Source organism: Scyliorhinus canicula, chromosome 5 (assembly GCF_902713615.1).
Source record: "Scyliorhinus canicula chromosome 5, sScyCan1.1, whole genome shotgun sequence".
Lineage (NCBI taxonomy): Eukaryota > Metazoa > Chordata > Chondrichthyes > Carcharhiniformes > Scyliorhinidae > Scyliorhinus > Scyliorhinus canicula.
The window spans coordinates 123291723-123306388 of NC_052150.1; the positions used below are offsets into that span (position 1 = coordinate 123291723).

At 50.3% G+C, this 14666-nt stretch overlaps 1 protein-coding gene across 1 annotated transcript in view; it reads right to left on the reverse strand.

The window, feature by feature from the left end:
- Nucleotides 1–9430, reverse strand: part of vps50 (VPS50 EARP/GARPII complex subunit) — a 234499-nt gene extending 225069 nt beyond the window's left edge. The window contains exon 1 of the mRNA XM_038797578.1: nucleotides 9268–9430. Coding sequence (XP_038653506.1) covers nucleotides 9268–9300 — 33 coding nt within the window. The 5' untranslated portion in view covers nucleotides 9301–9430. The remainder of the gene's footprint in view (nucleotides 1–9267) is intronic.
- Between the last annotated feature and the right edge of the window lie 5236 nt (nucleotides 9431–14666).

Here is a 14666-nt window from a genome sequence, read left to right on the forward strand (position 1 = left end):
GGTCACCAACAATTGCAGTCTCGGGCAGCACGGTGGCACAGTGGTTAGCACTACTGCCTCACGGTGCCGAGGACCTGGGGTCAATCCCGGACCCAGGACACGGTGTTTAGTTTGCACATTCTCCCCGTGACTGCGTGGGTCTCACACCTCCATCCCACCACGCCCAACCCAAAAGATGTGCAGGATAGGTGCATTGGCCACGCTAAAATTGCCCCTTAATTGGAAAAAAAACTATTGTGAATAGGAGAACAAACCAACATTCTCTGCACAGACTTGGGAGAGGTCTGGTACAATGAAGCATTTCCAACTTCGATTGGGAATTTCAAAACTGTACTATTTACTGCTGCATGGATGACAAAAGTAGTATTTGCTACTTGAGATTTGAATAAAACTGGTAGACGAGAAGAATTACAAAACCGGTAGACGAGAAGAATTACAAACGCTCTGAAAATATGAAAGAATATTAAGAGAAGACAACTTCCCCACGACTTATAGGACAAATTTGCACTCTGTATGTAGTGGTATCATTTCCACACTTATTTCAGCATGAGGCTGCTCCACTGTAGGCAATGTTATGACAGATCTGCAGAAGGTGTGACTACACTATCTTTAACAATGGAATGAACATCCAGGCATAGATCCAGATGAAGTTCCTGCACAGGACTCTTCAGCTGTAGAAGCTCTGTAGTTTGGGTCTCTGCTTCTTCACTGAAAGACAGTTTAAGAGTATTATTTGTTGATGAGATTAAAGATGTTTGTAGAAACGGTCTATGGTGGGACAAACAACGCTTTCTCTCGGGGTAGTTCACTGTGGTCATCCAAAAATTGTTGATGCCTCTTATCGGTGGATTGAGTGCCACAAGTAGATGACTTCAACTCTTTGGTAGCTTCTTCAACAAATATTGCTCACTCAACAGATATTTCTTCTGCATTGGCAGAGAAGTCAAAGAGTACAATGAGATCTAGCACCTCGCCTACCAACAGATCCCTTTTCATGAACCTCTGACAGGAAAAGAGCAAACCAAGATCTAGAAGTTCCTCTGGCATCTTTTTCAGTGTCTTTTGTTTCCTCGCCTTCTAGCTCGTCTGTAAAATGAGAGATCTGCTATCTCCTCTTGTGGTCCATTGGCTATTGTTTCTGCAATAAAAAGCGACTCAGTGTGGTGAGTAAATTTGAAGTGCTATTGCTGAATCAAAGTCTGACGAACCTTTAACCAACTTCAGAAATTAATCCTTAAGTATTGCTTTGCTGTTCTCTGATGGTCTTGTACAGAAGCTCAGACTAAGTCTTAAACATGCTGACCTGTGGAGCAGAGAAATTGGCTGCTTCTGTAAGATATAAAGGGTTTTGGTTATTTCTTTTTCTTCATGCCGAAGGGTTATGGTGAACTTACAGATCTGTGTCTCCAGACCCTTGTAACTTTAAATCAGATGGTTAGATTTGGGCTTCTTTAAACCAATTTTGTAGCCTAATCAGTCAGGCCAATTAGACAAGGGACCCTGTTTAAATTACGTCCTGTACTTTTGGACTTCCATCTCCACAGACCAGAAATGTTTATTGTTTTTTTTATCTCTCCTGTTTGAACAATATATCCCCTATTTCTTGGACCTCAAAACAATTGGGATAATTTACTTGCTCGCTTCCCTTGCATGCCTTTTTGGATTTGTGAAACTGACCAGTCCTGCCACAGAGAATGCATTCTGTACACCCTATTGAACAGTCTTTGTGGCAGTGCTTTCTATTGGCACCAGTTCTGGAGCAATTGAAAATAGATGGCAGCGTTCTCCCCGTCTCGTCGATGGTTTTGGAGGCTATATCTCATGCTTTTCAGTGAGCAGGGCTTCTGACCTTGGGCCACCCCTTCCGAGCTTTGGAATCCCCCAAATTATACCCCTATTCTGGCATATCACAGCCTGCCTTGCAATCTGCTCAGCCTTTTCAAAGATCAGGTCGTCCTCGGATTCTAACAACTCAGACAATGCTGCCTTGAGCATACCGACTGTCATGCAGTCTGTAATCAATTTCTGTTTTAAAGCTCCATAATAGTAGACACCAGCTAACCAATATAAATCACTAATTAAGTAATCAATGGATTTGCCTGGTCTTTGGCTCTCCTGTTTAAATTTTGCTCTTTCTATCACCAAATTCTCCTTGGGGCTGAAATATTTGTCCAAGGCCCTCAAACCTTTAGGGCTGAAGTGTTTGTCCAAGGCCTTCAAACCTTGGTTGCAAGAGGAGGCTTCCTTGACCACTTGTCGCATCAGGACATGATCAGCTATGGTGCTCACTACATATGGAAGTGTAAAGACCTGGTGTTTGAATTATCCCTTGTAAACCCAAAGTTGTTTCGAACTCTCTCTTCAGATCATTGTCCTTGATGCAGAACCTCGATGTGTTGGAAAGGCTATGGAAGGGCTAGTTTGTTAGTTAAGTAACAGCTATTGACATAGTGTACGTCTCACAGTCACCTCACCGTGGTACTTTTAATCCTAATCTTTGATCACTACAAAGTCAATTTCTTCACCAGTCGTCTCTTGCGTGTCAAAGATTTGTGGCCTTGGTTTGCTGGACTGTGGTATCTATTTCATCTTTTTCTTGCATTTCATGTTGTTGCCAAGCTTCAGTGAGATTTTACCATTACCATGCCTTGATGAGACTTTGCTTCTCCGAAAACAGATGCGATAGTCAGCAGGTTTAATTTCAAACAATTTAAGAACTATTTACAAGGATCTCAGGGGAAGCACATGGTATTCAGGACACCGGTTATTCTGTGCTCAGCTCTCTTGCAGCCTATGACACCTGACTCCTGATGTCACACTTACATCAGTGAAATCAACATGGTGCAGCACAGTAGCACAGTGGTTAGCACTGTTCCTTCACAGTTCCAGGGTCTCGGGTTCGATTCCCAGCTTGGATCACTCTGTGTGGAGCCTGCACTTTCACCCCGTGTCTGTGTGGGTTTCTTCTGGGTGTTCCGGTTTCCTCCCACAAGTCCCTAAAGATGCGCGATTAGGCAATTTGGACATTCTGAATTCTCCCTGTGTACCCGAACAGGCGCTGGAATGTGGCGACTAGGGGCTTTTCACAGTAACTTCATTGCAGTGTTAATGTAAGCCTACTTGTGACAATAAAGATTATAACATATCCATTTCTTGACAGTGCGAGTCAGACTCATGTCCTTCATATCTGGGACCCAAGTTTAAATTCAACGCTGATTGACAGAATTAAAGTCTCCTCTGTCTGTTCATTTGGAACCTTGTGTGCCTAGGACTAGAAAAGACTGCTCGCCAATTGATGGATATCAAGCCAGTTCCTTGTGCACAACAGCCTGCAGCAAAAAACAATCCCAAATTCAGCATCAATTCGGCAATCTCACTGAAAGACTACTGGATGGTCAATGTAGGAGACGGACAAAATGTCATATGGTGAAGTCAGGATTCCTCAAGATTGGGACTGAGGCATACTAGTGGGAAACACATTTCTGTTGTGCTAAACCTAATAGTAAATACTTGATGCTAATATTGGCTGCTCAAAATGGACTGGCTTCCATTGCCTAAAAACTAGCCTTAACTTGATAACCACAAAACAATTTAAGTAGCAGAAATGGTGGTTATGTTTTCATATTTAGTCACTGCTGAAAACATGAACAATTTAAATCATACAAGGCTCTCAATTGTGATACAATTGTTACACAATACCAACCAGTTCATTGAAAGAGAACCGGTCATTCGTACCTGGTCTAACCTGTAATGACTCAAATCCCACACTACACTGTTGACTCTGGAGGAAGCCTAATGAGCACAGTTGTAAAGAAGAAATGCAGTGGTGACCTCCAACTACCTTCTCAGGGTAACAAATGTAGACTTGATACCAGTCATAGAGATTTACAGAAAAGGCCATTGATTATGTGCCAGTCAAACACAACCACCCAACTATTCTAATCCCATTTTCAAGCATTTAGCCCATAGCCTTATATGCCTTGGCATCACAAATGCACATTGTGAGAATCCTTCCTGCTTATTTCCTTTATTTCTATTTCCTTTTATTATTCTTGGTCCATGAACCATAATCGGAATGTGTCTTTAAGCAGAGGACTCGAGCTGAAACTGCCTTCTTGCCAGCACATTGTGTTCCTAGGTTTTGTATTTTGTAGAGGAGAAACAGACTTGTCGGCAATAAGTGTGTTATGGACACCTGGTCAGCTCTCAACGGAGGTTAAGAGACTGAACCAGAGCCATAAAACCTTTTTAAAGTTTTAAGAAGGTGCAGAAAGATCAATTCGTTCCAGGAGTGATAATAAGAAATAGGGTGTGGTTAATTTATAAACAAACTTTATTACAACAAAAGAAAACAATATTTAAATGTTTAAGATTACATGTAGTTTCTTAACCTTAACACACTAGATCGCATTAAACAAAACTTTAACAGAATATGCAGCTCCCCACTTACACAGGCAGACAAAGGCATTACCTGCATTTGCAAAGCAATTTTTCTTTTGTTAGGGATATTCGTTCAAAACCATTTCCCAAAGCCTGCCTTGGTGGAAACTTTCATGACCTCCCTCAGTCGATATCCAAAGCCTTCTTCCTGCACCTGTTCAAAACAGTGTTCTCTCTCTCGGAGCTGCACCTAGCCCCTTAAATAAATGTTCGCTGGGGTTTCCCGACTTGAACCCATGATTGTTATCTTGGCCATTTGATGGCCCACTCACGTTTATTCAAAAGAACAGAGCCATGATATTGATATGCAATTAACCTCCCATTGATAGACCAAGAGGCCACCCGACTCTGTAATGGGCTAATACCTGGTCAGAGTGTTCCGAAGAATAATGGACCTGGTGGCATCCTGTGTATTACCTCCTGCCCCTCACCTTAAATCTACATCCCTGGTCATTAATACCTCCACCAAGGGGAAAAGTTTCTTCCTGTCTACTCTATCTATCCCCCTCATAATTTCATACATATCAATCATGTCCCCCCTCAGTCCACTCTGCTGAAAGAAAAACAAGCCCAGTCTATCCAATCTCTCTTCATAGCTAATACTCTCCAGCTCAGGCTACATAATAATAATCTTTATTAGTGTCACAAGTAGGCTTACATTAACACTGCAATTAAGTTATTTTGAAAAGTCCTTAGTTGCCATACTACAGCGCCTGTTCGGGTACACCGAGGGAGAATTCAGAATGTCCAATTCACCTAACAAGCATGTCTTTTGGGACTTGTGGGAGGAAATTGGAGTGCCTGGAGGAAACCCACGCAGACACGTGGAGAATGTGCAGACTCCGCACAGACAGTGACCCAAGCCAGGAATCAAACCCGGGTCCCAGCCGCTGTGAAACAACAGTGCTGACTACTGTGTTACCGTGCCGCCCCATCCTGGCAAATCTCCTCTGCACCCTTTCTAGTGCGATCACATCCCTCTATAATGTGGATTCCAGAACTGGACACAATACTCTACTCTAACCAACATTTTATACAGTTCCAGAATAGCGTCCCTGCTCTTAAACCCGATGCTAATAAAGACAAGTATATACCATATGCCTTCCTAAGCACTTCATTCACCTGCCCTGCTACCTTAAGGGACCGGTGTACCTGCCCTGCTACCTTAAGGGACCGGTGTACATACGCACCAAGATCCCTGTAATCCTCAGTGCTTCTAGGGTCCTGTTGTTTATGATGTATTCCCTTGCTTTGCTGGTCCTTCCTCACACCTATCCAGATTGAATTCCATTTGCCACTGATCAGCCCATCTGACCAGCCTGTCTATATCCTCTTGGAATCTAACACTACCCTCCTCACTATTTACCACTCCACCAATTTTCATAGTCCATTTGCTGAGAACACATTTTTATGATAAAAAATGTATCTGGTCAATTGAGGACAGTATATCAATCATTTGCCTGCACACTGTTCCAATTCTTCAAACATTTCAGTAATTGTATGTAATTCACTTATAGAACTGAACTTCCCAAACTTTGGACATCCTTCATTGTATGCACAGAGTAAACAGAAAAATAAAGATAACAATGATATACTGATAAACCTTAATTTAAAAGTTGTCTATTACAGTTCAAGTACATTCCAATATTCAAAAAAATGCACAACCTGGGGCAAAGATACATCACATGGAAAGCTACACTTAGTTTGCATAATCTGAAGCCAAGAAAACAACAAACTGACAAAAACATTTATCAACATCACGTCAAATGCAAGATTCGTTTGGTAATGCTCAATTAGATAACCTCAACAACAAAAACCTTTTTCACCATTTTTATTTACCGACTAAAGGTTGCATTATTCAATACTCAATTTAATAAATTACAAGCTACTTCCCCATCTTTATAACCCTACAAATTGATCATCCTTTCTAAACAAAAACAGCTGCTAAACGGATCACATAACACTGATTCAAGACACGGCATGTGGGTAACAGATACAATAGGTGGCCCCAGTGTGTGGGTAAGAGATAGAGGTTAAGTTCCTCCCAGTGTGAGACAGTACCTGATACAGGCTGACCATCTTCCCGAGTGTATGGGTAACAAATAGAGGCTGTATCTTTCCTCAGGTATTAAAGCAGCATATACAGGCTTTGAGCATATTCCCGGTGTGTATCACAGATACAGGCTGATCCTCTCCCTGGATATGTGGGCAACATAAACAGGCTTAGCCCTTCCTTGGATGTGTGGGTCATAGAAACAGGCTAAACATCTGCCCAGCTGTGTGGTCCCATATACAGGCTGAGCCTCTCCCAGGATGTGTGGGTCTCATGTACAGGCAGAGTATCTCCCTGGGTGTGTGGGTCACAGGTACAAACTGAGCCTCTCTGCGGGGTGTGTGGCTCACAGGTACAACTGAGCCTCTCCCAGGATGTGTGGATCCCACACATTGGTGCTCAGCCTGTACCTGTGACCCACACCCCGGGGGAGAGGCTCAGCCTGTACCTGTCACCCACACCCCGGGGAGAGGCTCAGCCTGTACCTGTCACCCACACCCCGGGGAGAGGCTCAGCCCGTACCTGTCACCCACACCCCGGGGAGAGGCTCAGCCTGTACCTGTCACCCACACCCCGGGGAGAGGCTCAGCCTGTACCTGTTACCCACACCCTGAGCAGAGGCTCAGCCTGTACCGGTGACCCACATCCCGGGGAGAGGCTCAGCCTGTACCTGTCACCCACACCCAGGGGAGATGCTCAGCCTGTACCTGTCACCTACACCCTGGCGAGAGGCTCAGCCTGTACCTGTCACCCACAATCCGGGGAGATGCTCAGCCTGGACCTGTCACCCACACCCCGGGGAGAGGCTCAGCCTGTACCTGTGACCCACATCCCGGGGAGAGGCTCAGCCAGTACCTGTCACCCACACCTCGGGGAGATGCTCAGCCTGTACCTGTCACCCACACCCCGGGGAGAGGCTCAGCCTGTACCTGTCACCCACACCCCGGGGAGATGCTCAGCCTGTACCTGTCACCCACACCCCGGCGAGAGGCTCAGCCTGTACCTGTCACCCACACCCCGGCGAGAGGCTCAGCCTGTACCTGTCACCCACAATCCGGGGAGATGCTCAGCCTGTACCTGTCACCCACACCCCGGGGAGAGGCTCAGCCTGTACTTGTGACCCACACCATGGGGAGGGGCTCAGCCTGTACCTGTGACCCACTCCCCGGGAAGAGGCTCAGCCTGTACCTGTGACCCACTCCCCGGGAAGAGGCTCAGCCTGGACCTGTGACCCACTCCCCGGGAAGAGGCTCAGCCTGTACCTGTGACCCACTCCCCGGGAAGAGGCTCAGCCTGGTCCTGTCACCCACACCCCGGGGAGAGGCTCAGCCTGTACTTGTGACCCACACCATGGGGAGAGGCTCAGCCTGTACCTGTGACCCACTTCCCGGGGAGAGGCTCCGCCTGTACCTGTGACCAACACCCTGGGGAGAGGCTCTGCCTGTACCTGTGTCCCACTCCCTGGTTAGAGGCTCAGCCTGTACCTGTGACGCACACCCCAGGGAGAGGCTCAGCCTGTACCTGTGACCCACACCCCGGCGAGGGGCTCAGCCTGTACCTGTGACCCACTCCCCGGGAAGAGGCTCAGCCTGGACCTGTCACCCACACCCCGGGGAGAGGCTCAGCCTGTACTTGTGACCCACACCATGGGGAGAGGCTCAGCCTGTACCTGTGACCCACTTCCCGGGGAGAGGCTCCGCCTGCACCTGTGACCCACACCCTGGGGAGAGGCTCTGCCTGTACCTGTGTCCCACTCCCTGGTTAGAGGCTCAGCCTGTACCTGTGACGAACACCCCAGGGAGAGGCTCAGCCTGTACCTGTGACCCACACCCCGGCGAGGGGCTCAGCCTGGACTTGTGACCCACACCCTGGGGAGAGGCTCCGCCTGTACCTGTGACCCACACTCCCCGGCGAGAGACACCGCCTGTACCTGTCACCCACACCCCGGGGAGAGGCTCCGCCTGTACCTGTGACGTACACCCCGGGGAGAAGCTCAGCCTGCACCCATCACCCACACCCCAGGGAGAAGCTCCGCCTGTACCTGTCATCCACACTCCAGGGAAAGGCTCTGCCTGTATCTGTCACCCACACACCCCGGAGGGAGGCTCACTTTGTACCTGTGACCCACACATCCAAGGGAGAGGCTCAGCCTGTACCTGTCCCCCACACACCCCGAAGAAATGCTCAGCCTGTACCTGTCACCCACAAACCACGGCATAAGGCTCAGTCTGTACCTGTCACCCACACACTGAGCCTCTCCCCGGGGTGTGGGTCACAGGTACAGGCTGAGCCTCTGCCCGGGCTGTGTGGGTGACAGGTACAGGCTGAGCCTCTCCCCGGGGTGCAGGTCACAGGTACAGGCCAAGCCTCTGCCCGGGGTGTGGGTCACAGGTACAGGCTGAACCTCTGCCTGGGGTGTGGGTGACAGGAACAGGCTGAATCTCTGCCAGGGGTGTGGGTGACAGGTACAGGCTGAGCCTCTCCCCGAGGTGTGGGTGACAGGTACGGGCTGAGCCTCTCCCCGGGGTGTGGGTGACAGGTACAGGTTGAGCCTCTCCCCGGGGTGTGGGTGACAGGTACGGGCTGAGCCTCTCCCCGGGGTGTGGGTCACAGGTACGGGCTGAGCCTCTCCCCGGGTGTGGGTCACAGGTACAGGCTGAGCACCAAAAGGTGAAGTCCCTTTAAACCTGCAGACAGGTCCTGCCTCATTCTCAGGCCCTGAACTAACCCCTCCAGTTTACGTGCAGACACCATCAGGAACGCCCTCCCGTTACCTGGCGGGACATCAAGGACTTTATTTTCTGCATGTCTGTTCCTGCTGCCCCGGCTCCGGCCGCCTGTTCCCCGGGATCAAACCCTGCGGCCCAGCCTCCTCCGAACGCCGCCTGCCATCTTTAGGTCATGTGATCCAGTCCCGCGTTGCACCCTGGGAGGTGGAGTCCGGAACCAGCACACAGGCCCCACTCTGTGGAACTACATTTCCCAGAGTCCAGAGGGACGATAACGCCTTCAGGTGTGCTTGGTCCCTGGACAGCTTGACCTTCTGGGGTCAGCAACAGGGGGATGTTCTTTCCAAATTGTTTTTTAGAGGGAGAAAATGTAATAGTCATCCCAGTCAATTGAGAAATACAGGACACCATCAGTCACAGCTCTGAGATTGACAATGGCCTCTATTGGAAGAGGCTGCACCTTAATTTCTGCTTTTGTTTCAGTCCCAGGCTCCTGTTATTGGCTGAAACAACACTCACCACCCCCTCCCCTCCTCATCTCCTTAGTGTGAATTATGTGGAGATGCCGGCATTGGACTGGGGTGAGCACAGTAAGAAGTCTTACAACACTAGCTTTTGGGGCACTGCTCCTTCCTAAGGTGAATGAAGAGGTAGGTTCCAGAAACATTTATATAGACAAAGTCAAAATTGCAAGACGATACTTTGAATGCGAGCATTTGCAGGTAATTAAGTCTTCACAGATCCAGAGATAGGGGTAACCCCAGGTTAAAGAGGTGTGAATTGTCTCAAACCAGGACAGTTGGTAGGATTTTGTAAGCCCTGGCCAGATGGTGGGGAATGAATGTAATGCGACATGAATCTAAGGCCCCAGTTGAGGCAGTACTCATGTGTGCGGAACTTGGCTATAAGTGTCTGCTCAGCAATTCTGCGTTGTTACGTGTCCTGAAGGCCGTCTTGAGAACGCTTACCCGAAGAACAGAGGCTGAATGCCCTCGACTGCTGAAGTGTTCGCCGACTGGAAGGGAACATTCCTGCCTGCCAATTGTCACTCGATGTCCATTGTCTCAGCGTCTGCATGGTCTCGCTAATGTACCTTTCCTGCAGCGTATGAGGTAGACAACGTTGGCCGAGTCGCACGAGTATGTACCGCGTACCTGGTGGGTGGTATTCTCACCTGTAATGGTGGTACCTATGTCGATGATCAGGCACGTCTTGCAGAGATTGCCATGGCAGGGTTGTGTGGTATCGTGGTCGCTGTTCTGAAGGCTCGGTAGTTTGCTGCAAACAATGGTTTGTTTGAGGTTGCGTAGTTGTTTCGAAGCTAGTAGTGGGGGTGTGGGGATGACCTTGGCAAGATGTTCGTCTTCATTGATGACGCCTTGAAGGCTGTGATGTGACCATCATTTCACTAGACACACGATTGGAAGTAAACTGTGGTTTTAATAGTCTTACAACTAAGCCAGCCTGCGACCAGAGGCACTGAGAGCAGGCTTACCACTGCAGTGCTTTATACTTCCAGTTAGTGGGAGGAGCCATGGACGGAGCCAAGGGTGGAGCCCAGTACGTAATCCTCATTTCCCCTATGGGCAGAGCCGCGCAACGGCTCACATACAGAGCCCACAAGGACACAATACATGCAAGGCAATACAGTGTGAATTACGAGGCATAGAATTCACCATATTCACCTCCTGTAAAAAAAATCAAGTCCGGCTGGGGTGACGGGTCTACAAATTGAGCCGGTCTGCTGGCTGAATCGTCCTTTGGGGTCAGCGGAGCAACGGGACTGCAGCCTCTTCGGGTGGCTGGGTGGTGGCGGTCAGTAAGGGTACAATGGTGGACTCCGGGGGTGATTTGTTCCGAGCTTCGTACCTGACCGGTGCGACGGGCGACGGAGAGCGCAGGAAACCTATAGGCGCGGGGGCGCGGAGCATGGGCAGTGAACCTATAGGTGCGGGGGCGCAGGGCGCGGAGGGTTGGGTGGGGTGTAGCGTGGGAGGTACCTCGGCGGGAGTGGTGGTGGAGTTGGATCCTGCAGGCACCAGGTCCCGGAGGGAAACAGTGTCCTGACGGCCGTCGGGGTATTCGATTAAAGCATATTGGGGGTTCGAATGGAGTAGGAGCACTCTTTGTACGAGCGGATCAGTTTTGTGTGCCCGGACGTGCTTCCAGAGGAGAACCGGGCCCGGTGTCTTCAACCAAGCTGGGAGTGAAACCCCCGTGGTAGTGCCCCTAGAAAAAACAAATAGTCGTTCGTGAGGGGTCTGGTTGGTGGTGGTGCACAGGAGGGACCTAATAGCATCGAGCGCATCGGGGAGGACCTCCTGCCGATGGGAGGTCGGGAGATTCCTGGACCGGAGAGTCAGTAGGACGGTCTTCCAGACCGTCGCGTTCTCCCTCTCCACCTGCCTGTTCCCCCTGGGGTTGTAGCTAGTCGTCCTGCTCGAGGCGATGCCCTTGTCAAGCAGGTACTGACGCAGCTCGTCGCTCATAAAGGACGAACTCCTGTCGCTGTGTACGTAGCTGTGGAAACCGAACAGGGTGACGATACTGGGCAGGGCTCTGATGACTGTGTGGGAGGTCACATCGGGGCACGGGATGGCAAACGGAAAGCGGGCGAACACGTCGATGACGTTCAGAAAGTACAGATTTCGATTGGTCGAGGGGAGTAGCCCTTTGAAATCAATGCTCAGGTGTTCAAAGGGCCGGGATGCCTTTACCAGGTGGGCCTTGTCTGGTCTATAGAAGTACGGTTTGCACTCCGCGCATATCGGGCAATCCCTGGTGATGGCTTTGACCTCCTCGGTGGAGAAAGGCAGATTTTGGGCTTTGACGTAGTGGGCGAGCCGGGTGACCCCCGGGTGGCAGAGGTCATTGTGGATAGCTTTCAGGCGGTCATCTGGCGCGCTGGCGCACGTGCCGCAGGACAGGGCATCTGGGGGCTCGTTGAGCTTCCCCGGTCGATACATAATATCATAATTGTAGGTGGAGAGTTCGATCCTCCACCGCAGGATTTTATCATTTTTAATTTTGCTCCTTTGTGAGTTGTCAAACATGAAGGCAACCGATCTTTGGTCGGTGATGAGGGTGAACCTCATACCTGCGAGGTAGTGCCTCCAGTGTCATATGGCTTCCACGATGGCTTGTGCTTCTTTTTCGACCGAGGAGTGTTGAAGCTCCGAAGCGGAGAGGGTTCGGGAGAAAAAGGCGGTTGGTCTCCCTGCCTGATTCAGAGTGGCTGCGAGAGCAACCGCTGAGGCATCGCTTTCCACCTGGAAGGGGACGGATTCATCCACCGCCCGCATGGCTGCTGTGGCGATGTCCTCCTTGATGCAGTTGAAGGCCTGGCGGGCCTCAGAGGAAAGAGTGTGGCCTTAAATAGTGGACGAGCTTTGTCTGCATACTGAGGGACCCACTGGGCATAATAAGAGAAGAATCCCAGGCACCTCTTGTGTGCCCTGGGACAGTGAGGGAGAGGGAGTTGTAAGAGGGTGCGCCCTTGTATGTGAACAGAGTGTGAGCCCAAGATGTGGGAGATAGTTTGCCGTGCAGGGAAGATAGGGAGCGACCAGCGTCTTACCAGTTCAGGGTGTGCGAAGCTCTCGGTGCTCCCGGAGTCGAAGAGGCACGGTGTCTTGTCCCCGATGATTTTAACGGTCAACATAGAGTTCCGGAGGTGTTTCGGACACGACTGGTCCAGCGTGACTTCACTGAGTTGCGGGTAGTCGGCGGCTCGATCAGCTGTGCTGGAGTGGCCCCGTGATGACTGTCCGCTGAGGTCGTAGTCTTCAAGGTGAGATTCGGAGGCTGGAGAGGATGGAGTCCAAGATGGCCGCCCCCATGAGTCGCACATGTCGGGTGGGGGCGGAGTCGGCAGACACGCTGCAGCATTACGGGGCCTGCGGGCCTGTGAGTTTGGGAAGCGAGTGCTCTGGGCTGCGGGAGAGTTTGGAGTTTTCTTTGCTAGGCATACCCAGGCATAGTGTCCTTTGCGACCGCAGCTGCTGCAGGTTGCGTTGCGGGCCGGACAGTGCTGCCGTGGGTGTTGGGGCTGCCCACACAAATGGCATGCAGGAGCTGCATAGTGAGTGGGTGGCCGCGCGGCGCAGGCCTGAGGCAGTCGCTGGTCGGGGGCCCATGATGGGGTCGCTTGGTCCACTGGGAACGAGGTCAGACTGCGGAACGAGACCTCCATGGTTGTAGCTAACTCTACAGTGTCCTCCAAGTTCTGGGCCCCTTTCTCAAGCAACCGTTGGCACACAGAGTTGGACCTGAGCCCTGCCACGTATACATCACGGACAGCGAGTTCCATATGCTGGGTGGCTGATACAGCCTGATAATTGCAGTCCCGAGCTAGGGCTTTTAAACCACGCAGAAAGTCTTCCAGCGACTCCGCGGGGCGCTGGTGGCGGGTCGTGAAAATGTGACGTAAGAGGCTGAATGCCCTCGACTGCTGAAGTGTTCCCTGCCTGGAAGGGAACATTCCTGCCTGCCGATTGTCACTCGATGTCCATTCTTCCATTGTCTCAGCATCTGCATGGTCTCACCAATGTACCTTTCCTGCAGCGTATGAGGGAGACAACGTTGGCCGAGTCGCACAAGTATGTACCGCGTACCTGGTGGGTGGTATTCTCACCTGTAATGGTGGTACTTATGTCAATGATCAGGCATTGAGATTGCCATGGCAGGGTTGAGTGGTATCGTGGTCGCTGTTCTGAAGGCTGGGTATTTGCTTCAAACAATGGTCTGTTTGAGGTTGCGTGGTTGTTTCAAAGCAAATAGCGGGGGTGTGGGGATGACCTTGGCAAGATGTTCGTCATCATTGATGACGCGTTGAAGGCTGCAAAGAAGATGTCGTAGTGTCTCCGCTCTGGGGAAGTACTGGACGACGATGGGTACTCTGTCAGTTGTGTCCCGTGTTTGTCTTCTGAGGAGGTCTCACACATGGGTACCATCTCTCAACCATGTGTACCATCTGTAAGATGCACTGCAGTAAGTCACCAAGTTTCCTTCGACAGCAACGTCCAAACACACGACCACTACCATCTAGGAGAAGAGCAGCAGTTACCTGGGAACACCACAGCCTGGAGGGCCCCCTCCAAGTCACTCACCACTTGGAAATATATCGCCATTCCTTCACTGTCACTGGTGCAAAATCCTGGAACTCCCTCTCTAACATCACTGTGGATGTACCTGCAGCGGTTCAAGAAGGCAACTCACCACCACCGTCTGAAGGACAACTAGGAATGGGCAATAAATGCTGGCCTAACCAGCGACGCCCACATCCAGTAAATTAATTTTTAAAATGATGTGATTGCCAGAAAGAAGACAGATCAGATTTATGAGGATGTCACCGGAACTGGGAAATTGCATCTGTGAGGAAAGATTGGATAGGCTAGGGTTGTTTTCCTTGGAGCAGAGGAAGCTGAGGGATATTTGGTTGAGGT